The following is a 15,129-nucleotide window of genomic DNA, read 5'->3' on the forward strand; positions in this document are numbered from 1 at the left end:
GCATTAAGCATATAAAACACCTTTTCATTAGCAACATGAAGGCGAGGTTATTCGTACAGTACAGGAAGCACTTCCAGATCAACAGAAGATACAAGTTTAAAAGAGCTCTTTGCCATGTTTTTTTCTCAGCCCCTTCACCACAGAAGAGAAGCAGCATAGCTCTAGTAAATTGCCAGATTAACATAACTGCATCTCAATTTAAAAACAAACAAACAAACAAAAAAACAGCAGCTCATAACAAAGGAATGCTTAGACTAAATCAGTTCCATGTGAAAATATGGAACAGCAGCATCCTCTAGTGCAAGTCACCTTTAAAATTAAAAGCATAGCTGACAACGAGACATTGCTTCTAGGGAAGCCCTTTCCAAGGGACTAGTATTTGCTAAAGCAAACATTTACCACCTTGAATTTGCTTGCAAGTATAAAATAAATATTGATATCCATATTTCATACATTAAAAATACTTTATTTTACATTCATTTGATGTTCAATAAGTTACGTCTAGCACCAAAGAAACATTTTGGAGGGGCTGAGGAATTAAGAAACTACAAAATGTAAATGCAGAATTCACTTCATTTAAGTGACTCATTGGTGCCTAGATTTTATTTTTATTCTTTTTTAAGTTATTGTTCAGATGGGCTTTAGGCTATTGCTTCAGTTAGTTAGACTTAGATGTGCCAAAAGAGTGTAGAAATATAAAAATCACAGATTTGAGAAAATAATAATTAAAAAAAAAACCACCTCATTTTTTTTTTTTAAACTCCCAGCTAGATGCAGAGTTGGGGCTCCAGAACACCATCAGAAAGGGCAGAAAGGGGATGTGATGGCAGGCAGGTAACAAGTTACAGGGAGAACCAAATTGCATAACTAGAATACTAGAAAGAAACACTGAGCTTCCTTTCCACAGGAGCAGGACAGAGAAAATAAGCAAGGATTTATACCTTATGAACTTGTGTGCTGTTCGTACACGCGTATGGGGTGGGAGTGGGTCTTAAAGCTACTCAGCACATTGCAGTTCCACCGCTGCCAAGGAGAGACAGTTTTGTCTCAAGTACTCCACAACAAGCCACCTACAGGTAAGCCAAACAAAGTAGTACATCCGAGAGGACATAGCCCTTACCTTTTTTTGAAGGGACATAACATCACAAGCTCAAAAGAAAAAGGCACTAGAGTTTTGGTTTTTTCTTCCTTAGAAATGCTGGCTTTGTAATTGTACCCTTTTTATTCTAAATTCACTGGTAACTCTGGATACATTAACTAAATCCCAGTTCTGATCAGTATACCTCTGCCAAGTTGCAGAATTAATACTGTTTTAAGATTTTGTGGTATCCTCACTGACTACAGCCCAAAGCATCAAACTGAGATGTCTTTTCCAGTGCTTGCACTTGTTTGAAAGCCAGTCAATTCCACGTTTTGGCACACCTGCACTGCAGAAGACCTGCCCAACTGTCCTCCGGTCACAGCTTCCTGCTCTGGACGCGACCAGAAGAGGCTTAGGCACAAGTAACACTGTGCCGTCTTCCACGTGGCAACCACCAATTTTTTATTCATTTGATTAAACACCAGCACGGGAATTTAAGGATGAAGTAAGTATAAAAATCCTTTTCTAGTCTTCCTTCAACATCTTTCCCTTGATTGGTAGCAGTACTGTGGATCTGGGGTTTGTTCCGTGCTGTGTTATGTCGCCAGCCGGTGCCCACCGCAAGCACCCACCTGAGACTGTAGTCGTTAAGAGCGGTGACGAGTTACCTCTCAAAGGTGCACTGTTCTCACTGCAGTGGGCTGCATTCACAGTTCTCCTGCCACATCAGTAATGTCAACTTCCACGTGTTTAGCCCGCTATGTTTCAAGTTATGTGCAACTGGAACCCTGTAATGGCTTGATTTACAGCTCCGTACTTTAGGACCGCATTACCTGGGCGTTTTTGACCTAATTCATATCATGTCTCATTTTTGTTTTTAAAAACCAATCTGTCATCACTCTGTTTGAGAATCTCATTCCCTTTCCCTGTCCCTCCCAATCAAATCCATAAGGAGGCAGCTACACCTCCTCAGCCCATACAAGCTCAGAAGTTAGAGATACCAAAGGAGGAGGAGGAGTAGACACCCCCCACAAAAAGGAATGGTGATTTTCCTTCCTGGGGTTCCCAACCCCTGCAAGAAAACTCACTTCCTATTTTCCCAAACCCCATTTCTGGCCCAAATCAGCCACTTCACAGTAGTGCTGACCCCTCCTCCGGAGCAGAGCACCACAGCTGCTGTATAACTCCTGCAACTTTGCTATGAGTGAGTTAACATCGAAGCTTCAGTGGGGTCTGTTTCAGCAAAAACTCACGTCAAAGCTATGTCCGGAGCAGCGGGGTGCGAAGGTAGCTCTTCAAGAACCCTTTCCACAGCGCAAGTACCTGAAGGCATCTCACCTACCACATTACTCTCCTTCCACTCCCTGCCACAGCTCATCCCTGCCGTATTCTCACCAGAAACTCTCACCCTGCCGTCCTTGGCTGTAGTTACTAAGGAGAATGTTCTGAAACCTTAGCAATGGTCACAAAAATCCCTGCTCAGTGTGCTCCTGAGCTCAGGACTTCTGTAAGCTTCACTTTGCTGCCAGCATTATGCCAAAAAAAAAAAAAAAAAAAAAAAAAGAAAAAGAAAAAAAAGGGAGAAGAAAGTTTCATTTGCTGGAAACTATCCTCCCCCCTTCAAAAAAACAAGCAAAGATTACACCGATATTCATTTGTCCAGCAGAAAGAAGTACTCAGACTACTGGACTTGAATAAGTTCACATGAAAGAAATCTGTTCTAATAATGTACCAAAAGCAGTGAAATCCAATGTAGAAGTTCCACAATTAAGTATTTTCCATGATCCAAAGCTAAAGTCTATTTGAACCATGGATCATGAATACTGTGGGGGTTCATGTATTTGCCTTTTTTTTTTTTGTTTGTTTTTAGGTGACGTGATTTCTGTATCTTTGGGGAGGGAAGGAAAAAAATAACGGAGTCCTTGAGGCTATAACGGGCCTCTGCTGTGTTTTTTTCCGATCAGCTGAGTTTCAGGAAGCATCCCTGGATATCCAACCACTTTCTGTGAGAAAGTTTAAAATCCTTTTCTTCAGTACCTTATCTAAGTAACTGGGAAGGCGACTCTTTGAAGGAATTCCTTGTCTTTTTTGGAGATGGTCTTTAATGATTATGGTTTTTACAGTCACATAACGTGCAGGACTCAAATTTAGAGAGCTACAGAGCACCTTTTCCCTGTCCGATAAGAGTTCAAAGCCAGGCAGGTTTTCAATGGCAGCAAATTCACCCTCTTTACCGTCTTCCTTCCCTCTCTTGGAACTGGCTATGTTTTTGTTCTCCTTCCTCTTTTCCCGTTTATGCCTGGCTGCCTCGTATTCTGCCGACTCTTCCATTTTGGTGATTCCATTTCGACGATACCGCTGCAGCTCCCGAATCTTTGCTCGAAGTATCCTCTCCTTGTGCATGTTCTCAAAGAAGTCTTCGAACTCCTTGCAAGACATGAACTGGTACAGAGGCCTCAGCTTCAGCCTCAACTCCTTCTCTTCTTTTGTGATCTTTCGTTTGGGAGCTTTCTCCTTCTCCTTTTTATCCTTCCCCAGAAAGGCCGGTACCAAGTTATAGTCTCGCGCAATGTTCTTCCGCCGCTGCCTCTCCTTGAGTTTCCTTACGTACATGTCCACGTGAGCTCTTTTTAACTCTATTTCCACATCATCATCGTCATAGTTCACCGAAAGGCCACTGATCAGAGTCTCTGCGTCTTGATCGTATTCGATCTCGTAGTCATCCCGAAGCGGCATGTACCCCAGCTGCTGCTGCTCAGCCACCGAAATATCCAACGGTGGGAGCGGCGTGGTCAAGCTGGGAGAAAGCGGGCCACCGCTGGGGCAGGTGTGATCCGTTACTCTGTTGGGAATAGTGTCAGGGATGCAGGCTTTTCCCAGGTTGCCATGGATATACATGCTCACATAGTGTTCCATCACCTCTTGAGGCGTTCGGGATGCTCCCACGTGAGCAGCCATGTCCTCCTAAACAGGAAATAAGGAGGAGTGATAAACTGATTCCCATCACATCTCCAGCACAACATGCCCTCAGGTAAGAACACGACCTCTTCTTACCTGCTCCTCAAAAGCCAACTCACAACGCCTCAACGCCTTTTCTAGCAATAGCCACATTTCATTCAGATCTGCGTTTTTAGGTCCAGGGAAATATTTACAAGTGCACAGGGGGACATAAGCCATGAAATGAACACCAGGAACATCACTAAGACAAGCTGCACCAGATCCTCTAGCTACAGGAACACCACGGAGGCACTGGATCCACAGGGCGATTCCTGAGCATCCATGGCTTTCTCCAACAGCCAGCTTACCGTCACCAGGAAGCTGCCCCAGTCCCAAGCCAGCACCGAGATCGCGACGTCGCTTGGATTTTGCTCAGTAATATTGCATTGCTGAGGTACTTTTACAGCGATAAAAAAAGGTAGCATTTACAGTAAGAAAGACAGTATTTACTCTTTTCCACTTATTTCAGAACTCAAGCTACAATGATGATAAACGTTAAGACTTGGAAAAAGTCTTTACGTATAACGAAATAGGCCGTAATCAAGTAATAATGAATCAAATGATGTTGCTTTTCACTGCGATTGTTTCAAAGCGAGCCTGACTGTCCAGCACACAGGAGACAAGCAGCAGCTTTACAGCTGTGCCCTGCCGAAGGAAAAGACACTCAGAAAAAGAGGGGATCAGGTCTGTAACACGGACAGGCTGGAGGGAAGGCACGGGCTGGAACTTAAGACAGCAGCAGGTCCGAAAGCCCGAAGCGCTCCTTTGGCCACCAGCTCTCCCGCAGGTAGCCCACATAAGGCCACCAACGCGACAGGGAGCCACCCGCACCTGCCGGCCGGCCAGGCCGCTGTCCCCTCACCGCCTCGGGGGGTCCGCAGAGCGGGACGCGACAGCGGGGCCTCCTGTCAGGACGCCGCACGTCCCCCGCCGCTGCCAGGCCCGGGGGCCCCCCGCAGCCCCGCACACCCGCCGCCCCGAGCGGGGAGGGCGTCCTCCGGGCCCGGGGAGCGCCCGCCGCGGCCCTTACCCAGTTGCCGAAGCCGAACTGCTCGATGGCGTCCAGCAGCAGCTGCTCCTCCCGGCTGCTCCAGCCGCCCTCGGCCTCGGCGCCCCAGAGGGTGAAGCGGCCGCCGTCGACGAGCTGGTAGCCGTGCCATCGGCGGTGCGGGCCGATCTCGGCGCCCGCCGAGAAGCAGTCGGGGCAGAGCTCGATGTCGGCGCACTCGGTGCAGCGGAAGCGGAGGGAGCTCACCTCGGCCAGGCAGTACACGCAGTACTTCTTCCCCAGTTCCGCCATCTTACCCCGCCCGCCGGCCGGCCGCGCGCACGCGCCGGCACGCCCCTGCCCCGGCACCGCCAATGACCGCCCGCCCGGCAGGCGTAGCCCGGCGGTGGACGGCCAATGGGAGCGGAGGGCTCGGCCCTCCCCTCGGACCCCCGGCCAATGGGACTAATACGCCTGTGCGCGGGGGGTATTAAAAAGAATGAGCGGCTAGGATTGGCTGAGCGGAATCCGTCTATCCTTTCCCGCGGCCAATCAGAGAAGAGACCCCGAGCGACCCCGTCGCTGAGTGGCGGTCAGGGGCGAGGGGGAGGGGCCGAGCCGGCGCGACGGGGAGAGGGGCGGAGCGAGGCCACCCGCCGGAGCCGAGTCCCGTTGCCCGGGCAACGAGGGAAGCGGGGAGCAGCCCGGCCATGGCAGCGGCCGGCGGGACGGAGCCGGAGCGTCCCGAGGGGCTGGCGGGGCCGGGGGAGCGGGGCCCGGGTGCCCCAACGGAGCCGCCGGGGCCCTCGGAGCCCTCAGAGTCGGAGGTCGCGGCGGGACCGCCGGGGCCCTCGGAGCCATCAGGTCCCTCGGAGACATCGGGGCCCTCGGAGGTTGCGGAGGCGCCGCCGGGGCCCTCGGAGCCGTCAGAGCCGGAGATCGCGGAGGCGCCGCCGGGGCCCTCGAGGCAGTCAGCGCCCTCGGACGTCGCGGAGGCACCGCCGGGGCCTTCGGAGCCGCCGGGGCCGGAGGTCGCAGAGGCGCCGCCGGAGCCCTCGGAGCCACCAGATCGCTCGGAGCCATCGGGGCCCTCGGAGGTTACGGAGGCGCCGCCGGGGCTGTCAGAGCCACAGGTCGCGGAGGCGCCGCCGGGGCCCTCGGAGCCATCGGAGCCGGAGGTCGCAGAGGCGCCGCCGGGGCCCTCGGAGCCGTCAGAGCCCGTGGTCGCGGAGGCGCCGCCGGGGCCGTCGGAGGCCGCGCCAGCAGCCGGCGGTGCCGGGGAGGAGGAGGAGGAGGAGGAAGAAGAGGAAGCGGCGGCGAGCGGCGGGGAGGGTGCCGCGAGCGAGGCGGCTCCCGCCGCTCGGGCTGAAGAGGCTCCGGGCCCGCCCGGCGAGGCGGCGGTCGAGGCGCCCGCGGTGCGGGCCGTGGCGGAGGAGAGCGAGGAGGAGCGGCGGGAGCGGGCGGAGCTGCTGGAGCAGCACCGCGGGCTGGCGGTCGAGCGGGAGCGGCTGCGACAGGCCAGCGCCCGCCTGCAGCTGCGGCTGGGCGAGCTGCTGCGGCTGCGACGGGGCGAGCGGCCACGGGAGGAGGCGCGGGCGGAGGCGGTGCAGCGGTACGGCGAGCGCCTGCGGCAGCTGCGGGAGCTGCGGGAGCTGCGGGATCGGACGGCCGCCGCCTGCCAGGAGCGGGAGGCGGCCCGGCGGCGGAGCGGCGAGGAGCGGCAGAGCCGGGCCCAGGCGGAGTGGGCCGCCTTCCAGGCCCGCAAGAAGACGGTGGCCCTCTTCAGCCTCGGGCGGCGGCTGGGAGGCAGAGAGGGGGCGGCCAGGGCGGTGGAGCGCATCCAGGTCCGGGAAGGGGAGAAGGAGCAACTAGTGCGGGAGGTGAGGCTCAGAGCCCCGGCGGAGCTGTGGCTGCAGCCTCGTCTGTCTCACCTCTATCTTTGCTTGTCACAAAGGTTCCCGCAAAGGGCGGTGTTTTCCTCTTCCACTAACGTCTACCTCCCATTTTCTCCCCTTGAAGCTTTATTATCATCGTGACAATGGGTCATTCTTCTTTTATTTCTACTCCTCCAGGCCCGAGTGGAAAACATCAAGCTGAAGCACGAAATCCAAAACCTTGAAACCATCCTGAAAGCTCAGGGAGAACTGGCAGAGGGTCAACATTTTATGGACTTTGAGCACATGAAGAAAGAGAATCAGAAATACAGCAAAAAGATTGATGACCTCAGTGAAGAAATCCTGAAGCTCAAAAAGAAAATATCAAACGCAGTACATATTCTCAGCCAGTTCAGGGAAAAGCTACAGTTTATGGAAGCTGCGAATCAAGACAGAAGGGCTGAACTGATGAACATTGAGACCGTCCTGTCACAGAAGAGAGACATCCTGACCAGAAGCAAACAGGTCAGAGACAGACTGCGGAGAAACAATCTGAAATTGCAGCAGCAGTGTGGGTTGCTTGGAAATGAGATACTGCTTCGGGACTTTGAAGAAAAGATGGATACTGCAGAGCTGCTAAGTCAGCGACTGGAAACACTGAAGCATCACCATGCTGGTCTAATCCTTACTCGTAGGGGAATTCAGAAAAAAATCAGGGAAGCCAATTCCTCTTTCCTTGCTAAAGATGACCAAAGAAAAGAAAGCATGGAAAAAAATAAACAAAGAAGTTTCCCATAATTCTAATTTTTTTACATTGTTTTTTTTTTGGTAAGTCCTGGGGAATGCATTACAAACATACTCCTGAAAAAGCCTTTTCTAAATGACATCAGTATTATGCATTTAATGAAGAGATTACAGCCGTGTTACTCGTTTTGAATGAAAGCACGCACACGTGCCTATCTTAAACAAAAAAAGCCTCAGTCAAAAGCCTACACTTTTGGCAAACCACCTTAGCATTCACTCAGTCCTTTGAGGCCATGGCAATAGGCAGAGCACTCGCCCTACTCCAGCTCAAATCCTGGTCCTGCCACCCTCTCTATGGATAATTCAGTATTGACTTCATCTGTACAATAAATATACCTGCCTTCTGGGCACATCGCAAGGGGTTACTTTATTAGATTGAAGTTTATTGTCAATACCTGACAGGACTTGCACAGAGCCAATATACTACAGAAGCATTAAATCATTCATCCGTTCTGGAAGTATGCTTGGCTGCCAAGTTTGCCTTGGTGGTCCACAAGAAGAAATATTTATTACTTTTAGAACTATTTTCACAGTATAAATATATACATAAATCTTACCCCTCAAAAACTAGTTTTGAATTTTTTGGTCTTTCAGCTTTTACAGTTGCGGGGGGTCCTCAGCCTTGTCCTCCTCAGTCGTGGTGTGTGAAAGGTGTGAGCCCATCACTGCTTCGGTCCCCTCTGCACTGCTCAACTGGAGTATATGAGAATTCCAGGAAAAAAGACTGAAGAAAAAGGGGAGGGAACAAAAACCATTTACACATTTATGATTGTACAGCTCACAGAGCTTTAGTTACAGGAAGCAGCTTCCCCTTACAAAATAATACATTCTTTAAACTCCAATTCCCCCGTAACAAACAGTGACTGAGACGGATCTATATCCCGCAGCTCTTGGTGCTCCTAATGTAGCATGATTTTTTTATTGAAGGCATGGGATGGATGTCAAGAATACAGAAACAGTAAGCCAGTAAAATGCTGGAGCTCCGACATAGTCAAGCAGCCTCCCGGTGTTCCACAAAACTGTTTTCATAAATAATTAAGGATGATCAGCAGTCACCTCCCTAAGAGAAGTTACTCTTCCCTGTTTTGACTTCTTACAAATTCCTGCCAGGGAAATTCTCACACTTCTTGCTGCTTTTGGCTTAATACACATAAACCTTCCTTTAACTTCTTAAACACTTGTAAGCAACAAATGCAGACAAATAAAGGGAGGAGAAGCAGGGAAAGTAAACCTGAGATGATTTTCATTGCTGCATGCTTGGCACCTGGAGAAGGCAAGAATTTAGGATGCAAAACAGGTTGATAGTATGTTCCCTGAACTAAGTATTTCTACTGAAACTTTAGCTCTGCTACAAAAACGTTTGCTTCAACTTCACACACAGTCTCCAGGAGTTTTCTTCTTAGTGCTGAATTGTTGAAACAACCCACTGCTATCCCAGCCTTCCAAAGCACCCTAAGGATGAAGATCCCAGATTCCTCCATTTTCCTCCTATAAATCTAGGAAGACATTCCATCGGGAAGCAGTAAAGACAAATGTCTTTTTATTTCCCGATCTCATGTGCTGGCATGCAGGAAAGTATGTCACTTCTCTTCAAACAGACTGAAATTAGTACTGGGAAAACAGGTAAGGAAAAGAAGATCTAGTTTTGAACTATTTTGTGCAATTCCTGTAATATATACAATATAAACCTCTATTGGTATCAAATTGGTATAGGTTTTTATAAAGCAAATCTGATTTTACTTCCTAATCCAGCAAATCAAACAGTGAGATACTTCAGTACAAGAAAGTGAGACGTGTTTACTGGAGAAACTAGAACCATGGCAGCCAAGACTGCGTTCCCCACGTAGTCTCATTGTGCTGGTACTGTCTTCTCTCCCCTGCTTTTATCTGTCTTCTATTTGGTGGCAACAGGAATCTTCACTTTAATCTCGAAGTTATGCCCATGTAGGAATTAAAGAAATACTGCCTTAAGTTGAGCACAAAAATGCCTTGAGATTATGAAAACTTGCAATAAACCAAGATGTCTTCTTTTAAAACCAAGAAAGGATAAGGTATGCAAGCATTTCCGAGTTCTGCGCATCTTAAAGATGTATTTACATCTATTTTTTATAGCAAGTCTATCAGATCTCTGACCTAGTCCAGAGAAAGGCATATGAAATGGATTAAACCATGGGCACCACAAGTATCAAATCTTCTAAATGTCACGTGTAATATAACAGGTATTTTAACATGAGAACTTGGAAAGCATCACCAAAGAAATCTTCCACCTGCAACAGTTAAATGTTGCAAGGTCCTGATTTTGGACAGTCAAAAACTGCTAAAGAAGCCCGTGAAGAAAGAGACAGATACTTGAATTGTTAATTTCTGAATTACACTGACAATAGGTGATTAAGATAACTTTACATGACTTTATTTAACAAAACCGTGTATTTACAGTTGAAAAAAGTTCCAGTTTGATACACATATCTAAACAAAACAAACTTGATAACTACATAAAACCAATTTAAACATGATGTACAGGGGATGTATCAACAGTTCTCTATGTCATCCTGGTTTTTAAAACGTTCAAAAGTAAACTGTTGCAAGGTACCTGTTTTTTCCAAATGAAATTCTTTACTAAATGAAATAATGTTAATGATTGATTGCTGATTGAAGTTGCAAAACGGCTTTATTATAAAGTGCAGGTTGTACAGAATTCCAAACCTGGTTGAAGTTTTCTGGTTTCTCTAATCTGCTGCACGTACAGTGGTAGTCGCAGACTTCTGATATATTGCAGCATTTTGATCTTTCCTTAAACCCATGAAGAAAAGAAAGTTTGCTCGATGGGAACACTTGCTCAATGAAAGAAGATCTCATGCATCATGTTACAGATACTTGAAAGCACCTGAACAACAGAATTGTCAACACTTCCTATGGAATCCCTGAATTTATTACAGAAATCTTCCTTAATAGCTAATTAAGAGATTTGGTACACTGCAAGAATCTTAAAAAGCTCAGTGGCAAGTAATTCCATGCCTTACTACTCATCTCTGGTTTTATCAACGTTCAAGCGTTACCTTCAAATGAAGTTACTGAGAAGTTGAAACAATTGCATCTTTAGGCAGGTAATTTTTTTTGTAAGATGTATTTTCTTTGAACACAAACTGTGCAAAGCTCCTTATTGCATTGCTTTTCTTCATTAAAGAACAAACCTTATATACACAAAGAAATCATTTAGAAAATATATACATCTTCTAAGAACAGAAAGATCAAAATCACAGAACAAAATAATTATATTTGCAAGTAACAAACAGTGCACAAGTGTTGCAGCAGGTCTTTTCCCCACAACTATGCCCGTTTTCACTGTTACATTCAACATCTCATTAAGAGGAGAAAAAGGAGAAGAGGCTGTCGATGGCTGCAAAGATATCCAGGGGCTAAAGAATGCGTTTTAACCAGACAAACGAGCCACACTTGTAGACTTGGTTTAAAAGGAAATACAAATCTAGTTGCAATGAAGACTGAAATCATGAAGCCTGTTACGGTACCACCTAAAAATGTATACTGAGGAAAAAGTTGTCTCTGTGTTTCATAAACCATTCAAAAGCATAGTGCAAATGTTTCAGATGGTAGGCCTCTCATATCCTTCATGGAAAGGCATCTTTGTTGTAGTAACAGAAAAAGTAATATTAAAAAACCACTTACTGACCTTCCAGCTTTCTATTGCACTTCAAAGCAATGTGGCATACAAGTACCGGTCACTGAAGGGCCAGAGCTATTCAAACTCCGGGACAATTCACACGTGTTTCGTATCAACATCTGGATGTCTATTCTCAGTAAGTGATACCCTAGATGAAGTCTTATGGAGAAATTAAGATGGCCAACAAAAAACCCACATCCATTACGCCAGGTACACAAAGTGAACAGGAAAAGAGGCCGATGAGGTATCAGACTTACAAGCTGCATGTGCATTACACATCTTCTGAAGTGACTATGAATCCTCACTGACCAGGGAATCTTGCTCTCGCTCTTTTTAATATTACAATCAAACTATCCCCCCACAGAAACAACGTTTGTACTGAAGGACAGTATTTTGATTATGTCCCACAGTCCTTTACATTGTATGTTGAGTTGAGCAGTGTGCAACTATTATTCTCATTTTTTTTTTATTCAGATGATGCCAAAATAATCAGCATAAACCAGACTGGAGAGCACTGGGAAACCGCTGACCGTACAGCTAGAGGATTTAGTAACACCAGGTTACAGTTAGCAGGAATATTGCTTCAGTTAGTTTCCCTTTTCAATGATCGTCATTATTTATAAAATAGATTTTACACTATACACAAGAAACATTCTTGTAAATCAGAGGCACTCATGATTTACAGTTCAACATTCACCTGAACGCAGAGGGCATCTGAGCTGTAGAACAGAATTATGCAACCACGGTTTCCCATCTCTGTAACTTGCTCCTGTTATTGGAGGCTGGATAAAACACTAGGAAATGACAGCTTGTACTTATCCTGATAGTATTTGGCTGGCACATTCCCCAGTAAACTACTTTCACTTGTCACTACATACAGATCAGCTCCACAAAACCCTTTCCCACGGTGGCAGCAGCAGCTTCAGGAGATCCCACAGAACCTTTTCCTTTTTAGCAGCAGTGTTGGCTCACTTAAGTTCTCCTCTACATGCTTCCTCCTCAGTTTTGCTAGTGAGCAGAGCTGGGTTTAAAGTAACTATAAAATTTGCTTTTTACCATTTCTCAGTTTTTCTGCTCAGCCCACAGTTTTATCAGCACAACTGGAGAGGCAGCACAGGAATAAGTAGCTGGTAGGCAAGGACACCCTGAGATTGCACTGCCCCAGAAGAGGGAGACATGGAAACATACATTTAGTAGTCTCTAATCCTGTGTTTAAACAGAGGAAAGAGAGTATAATTGGGAAATGATGCCAGCTTAATATCAGAAACCCCCTAGTGAGTTAGGAATCTAGTCTGATTAATGGAATTTCTTCCATCTGCATCCAGATTGGAAACACAGATTTCCAAGGCATCTTGAAGAATAATTGGTTTTGCACTGCTAGCGTGACTTCTCTTCCAAATTTACTTTCTACCTAACTTTTTCTTATTAAAGAATGGAATGTAGTTCTACGCCTACATGATTTCTTTGGTAAATGGGACCCACAGCCTATAAAACAAGAAGCATTTCTAAAGAAATGGTCCTTAAATCATTTAACTATGAATTCCAGCACCAGTTATTTAAAATCCACATCCAGCTACTGTTATGCGTATGGGAAATATATCCTGCCTAAGAATGAAACTGGGGAATAGCTTTCAAAGCGACTGACATTGCTGAATGCCCAGTCTTATAACATCAACGAAAAAAAACAACTTAAAAAAAATCCTTAATATTGTTTAGTTTCACTGCCCTCATCAGAAGTACAGAATGTGTAACGCTGTCCACGGCAAATACTCATTCCACTAAAAGTTAAGGCTAAGCCTAGGTTTCACTCTGAAGGGTTTTATCCCTCAATGTCCTTCCTTCCTTTTTTCTTCCCCATCCTCGAGAACTTATCTTTTTTCCTCTCTCCCCTTTAAGGCTATTCTACTGCTAAACAAAACTCTGAAATAACACTTTGATTTGCAGGCTCATACACGTCAAACAGTAGCCAATGCTTTTGCCACTTTTCCCGTGAGTCACTGGAGGCAATCGTAGTTTTAACGTTTAAGTGAAGGACTTCCTTTTTCCATGTCCCGGTTATCTTTCTGCAGAGCAGCCAGTATCTAGATGTTTCAAGGAATGAGAAAGAAAAAAAAGTATTAGATTTAAAAAGCGACGCAATAAATCCCTGTCTGAAGAAATTCCAATTTAATTATCTCTGAGCAATACTATGTTAACTATTAAATGTAATCAGAATTACAGAACCTCTCTATGATGGGACCTCTCCCATAAGTTCTTGTGGCATGGTAGACACAAATGGATTTAACAAAGGTTTAAATTCAATCTCCCCCCAATACACATTTTTGAAGCCAGGAGATGAGATTCTTACCCATGTTACGCAAATCTAGCACTAGTAAAGGATGCTGTCTGAGGGGAAGTTACAATTCTCAAGCTAAATGGACTGTCCAAGACCACAGCAAGAGAGCAGCCTGAGCACTATGATATTACCTAAGAGCTCAGAATTACCATAGCACTGACTGGTGCTTGTCTGCAGCATGTCACTGTCTCCAGATCTGCTTATGTCTTGTTCTGAAGCAAAAAGTTCTATCACAGCATGTTTCATGAAGCAGGCTGTATTACTGCTTTGAATGAAAAAAAATGGAGTTTACACTCCAAATGCTATGGAGTACATTTGACCTAATTCTCCAGCATGGTGGCTGGTACAGCCACTGAATTTCCACATTCAGATGACACACTTTCATCTTTTTTTCCTTAAGCTTAAATTTAGTTGGAATTACAGTGATGGCACTACAATTTTTGAAGTAAAGGCTTCAGTGCTAAATTCCAGTGAAGAAGTCAGACACATAGTCACTTCTTTACAGCCCAAAATTAGGCATACTAGATCATCAAGGATATTTAGATAATGACTGTATGACGATGTGTCCTGAACAAACTGTCATCTTCTCTCAGAGTGAATTTCTGCTTTTAAATATCAAGTTATAACGTTGCTAGCAGACTTTGTAATTAGTAAGTTAAAAATGTCGTACGATACTTTACTGCATTGACTCCACCCAATATTTCAGTTTTGACTATTGACTAAGCTTTCCCCTTCCAGAGGTGAAAAAGCTCAGGGAATCCACTCACCTGAATGTACACTAAAAGCATGGAGTGAGCTATACAGTCCTACCTACCTGTAAAATCGAACCCTAGCTCTGCTAAAACACTCTTCCAGGTGCCACCAAACTGCATTTTCATGAGTACAGTACAATCATCTGTTACCAAACATCAACATCTTCTTTACCTGAGCCCACTTTTTGTTTCTACTTTGCATCTGAATGGCAGCAATAGATGTGAAGAATTCTTCTGAAGGCAAGTCTTCTGGTAGCTTGGTTAAAAATTGGGCTATATGAATGAAGTCCATTTTGGTCAAAATATCTTCAAAAAGTTTTAATATTCCCAGGGCTGTACGGAATAAGAACTCTTCTCCATCACGGCAGAACACATCCCAGACACGACACGCCAAGTCTAGTGGCAAAGATTTGCTGTACAATGTGAATATCCTGAAAAACAGAGTAAAATTTTCAGAGTTACTGCACAAGAAAAAATGTTTTGGATACTGGCAGAAGTACAGACTGATAATTAGTGAAATACTTATTTATTTCATAAGTACTTCTATTAGTTGCTGCATAACAATACATGAAATGACACAAAACTATACAACAGTTAAGGCATCTTGCCATCAATCCGG

General features: G+C 45.8%; 3 protein-coding genes across 5 annotated transcripts in view; 1 reads left to right on the plus strand and 2 right to left on the minus strand.

The window, feature by feature from the left end:
- Positions 1 to 2,949: 2,949 nt before the first annotated feature.
- TADA2B (transcriptional adaptor 2B) lies at positions 2,950 to 5,380 on the minus strand. Its single transcript, XM_074148083.1, has 2 exons — positions 5,109 to 5,380; positions 2,950 to 4,045 (listed from the first exon to the last, which is right to left on the minus strand). Exons 1-2 carry the CDS (start codon positions 5,376 to 5,378, stop codon positions 3,053 to 3,055), a joined length of 1,263 nt encoding a protein of 420 aa, XP_074004184.1. The 5' UTR covers positions 5,379 to 5,380; the 3' UTR covers positions 2,950 to 3,052.
- A 396-nt stretch (positions 5,381 to 5,776) lies between these two features.
- On the plus strand, positions 5,777 to 7,738 carry CFAP184 (cilia and flagella associated protein 184). Its single transcript, XM_074148251.1, has 4 exons — positions 5,777 to 6,013; positions 6,062 to 6,097; positions 6,200 to 6,946; positions 7,139 to 7,738. The coding sequence occupies exons 1-4, from the start codon at positions 5,777 to 5,779 to the stop codon at positions 7,736 to 7,738; spliced, it is 1,620 nt and encodes a 539-aa protein (XP_074004352.1).
- A 2,402-nt stretch (positions 7,739 to 10,140) lies between these two features.
- The window catches only part of TBC1D14 (TBC1 domain family member 14), a 71,628-nt gene continuing 66,639 nt past the window's right edge, over positions 10,141 to 15,129 (minus strand). For all 3 annotated transcript variants that reach the window (XM_074147058.1, XM_074147057.1, XM_074147059.1), the window contains 2 exons: positions 14,683 to 14,941; positions 10,141 to 13,504 (listed from right to left, as the gene is read on the minus strand). In XM_074147058.1, the coding sequence (XP_074003159.1) occupies positions 13,439 to 13,504; positions 14,683 to 14,941 (325 nt within the window). In that variant the 3' untranslated portion in view covers positions 10,141 to 13,438. The remainder of the gene's footprint in view (positions 13,505 to 14,682; positions 14,942 to 15,129) is intronic.

This window comes from Numenius arquata, chromosome 5, assembly GCF_964106895.1.
Source record: "Numenius arquata chromosome 5, bNumArq3.hap1.1, whole genome shotgun sequence".
Lineage (NCBI taxonomy): Eukaryota > Metazoa > Chordata > Aves > Charadriiformes > Scolopacidae > Numenius > Numenius arquata.

Coding starts and splice junctions, on each gene's coding strand:
- TADA2B (XM_074148083.1), bottom strand. CDS start 5,378: ATGGCGGAACTGGGGAAGAAGTACTGCGTGTACTGCCTGGCCGAGGTG. Junction 4,046..5,108: donor AGTTCGGCTTCGGCAACTGG/GTAAGGGCCGCG, acceptor TTTCCTGTTTAG/GAGGACATGGCTGCTCACGT.
- CFAP184 (XM_074148251.1), top strand. CDS start 5,777: ATGGCAGCGGCCGGCGGGACGGAGCCGGAGCGTCCCGAGGGGCTGGCG. Junction 6,014..6,061: donor CAGAGCCGGAGATCGCGGAG/GCGCCGCCGGGG, acceptor GACGTCGCGGAG/GCACCGCCGGGGCCTTCGGA. Junction 6,098..6,199: donor CGGAGCCGCCGGGGCCGGAG/GTCGCAGAGGCG, acceptor TCAGAGCCACAG/GTCGCGGAGGCGCCGCCGGG.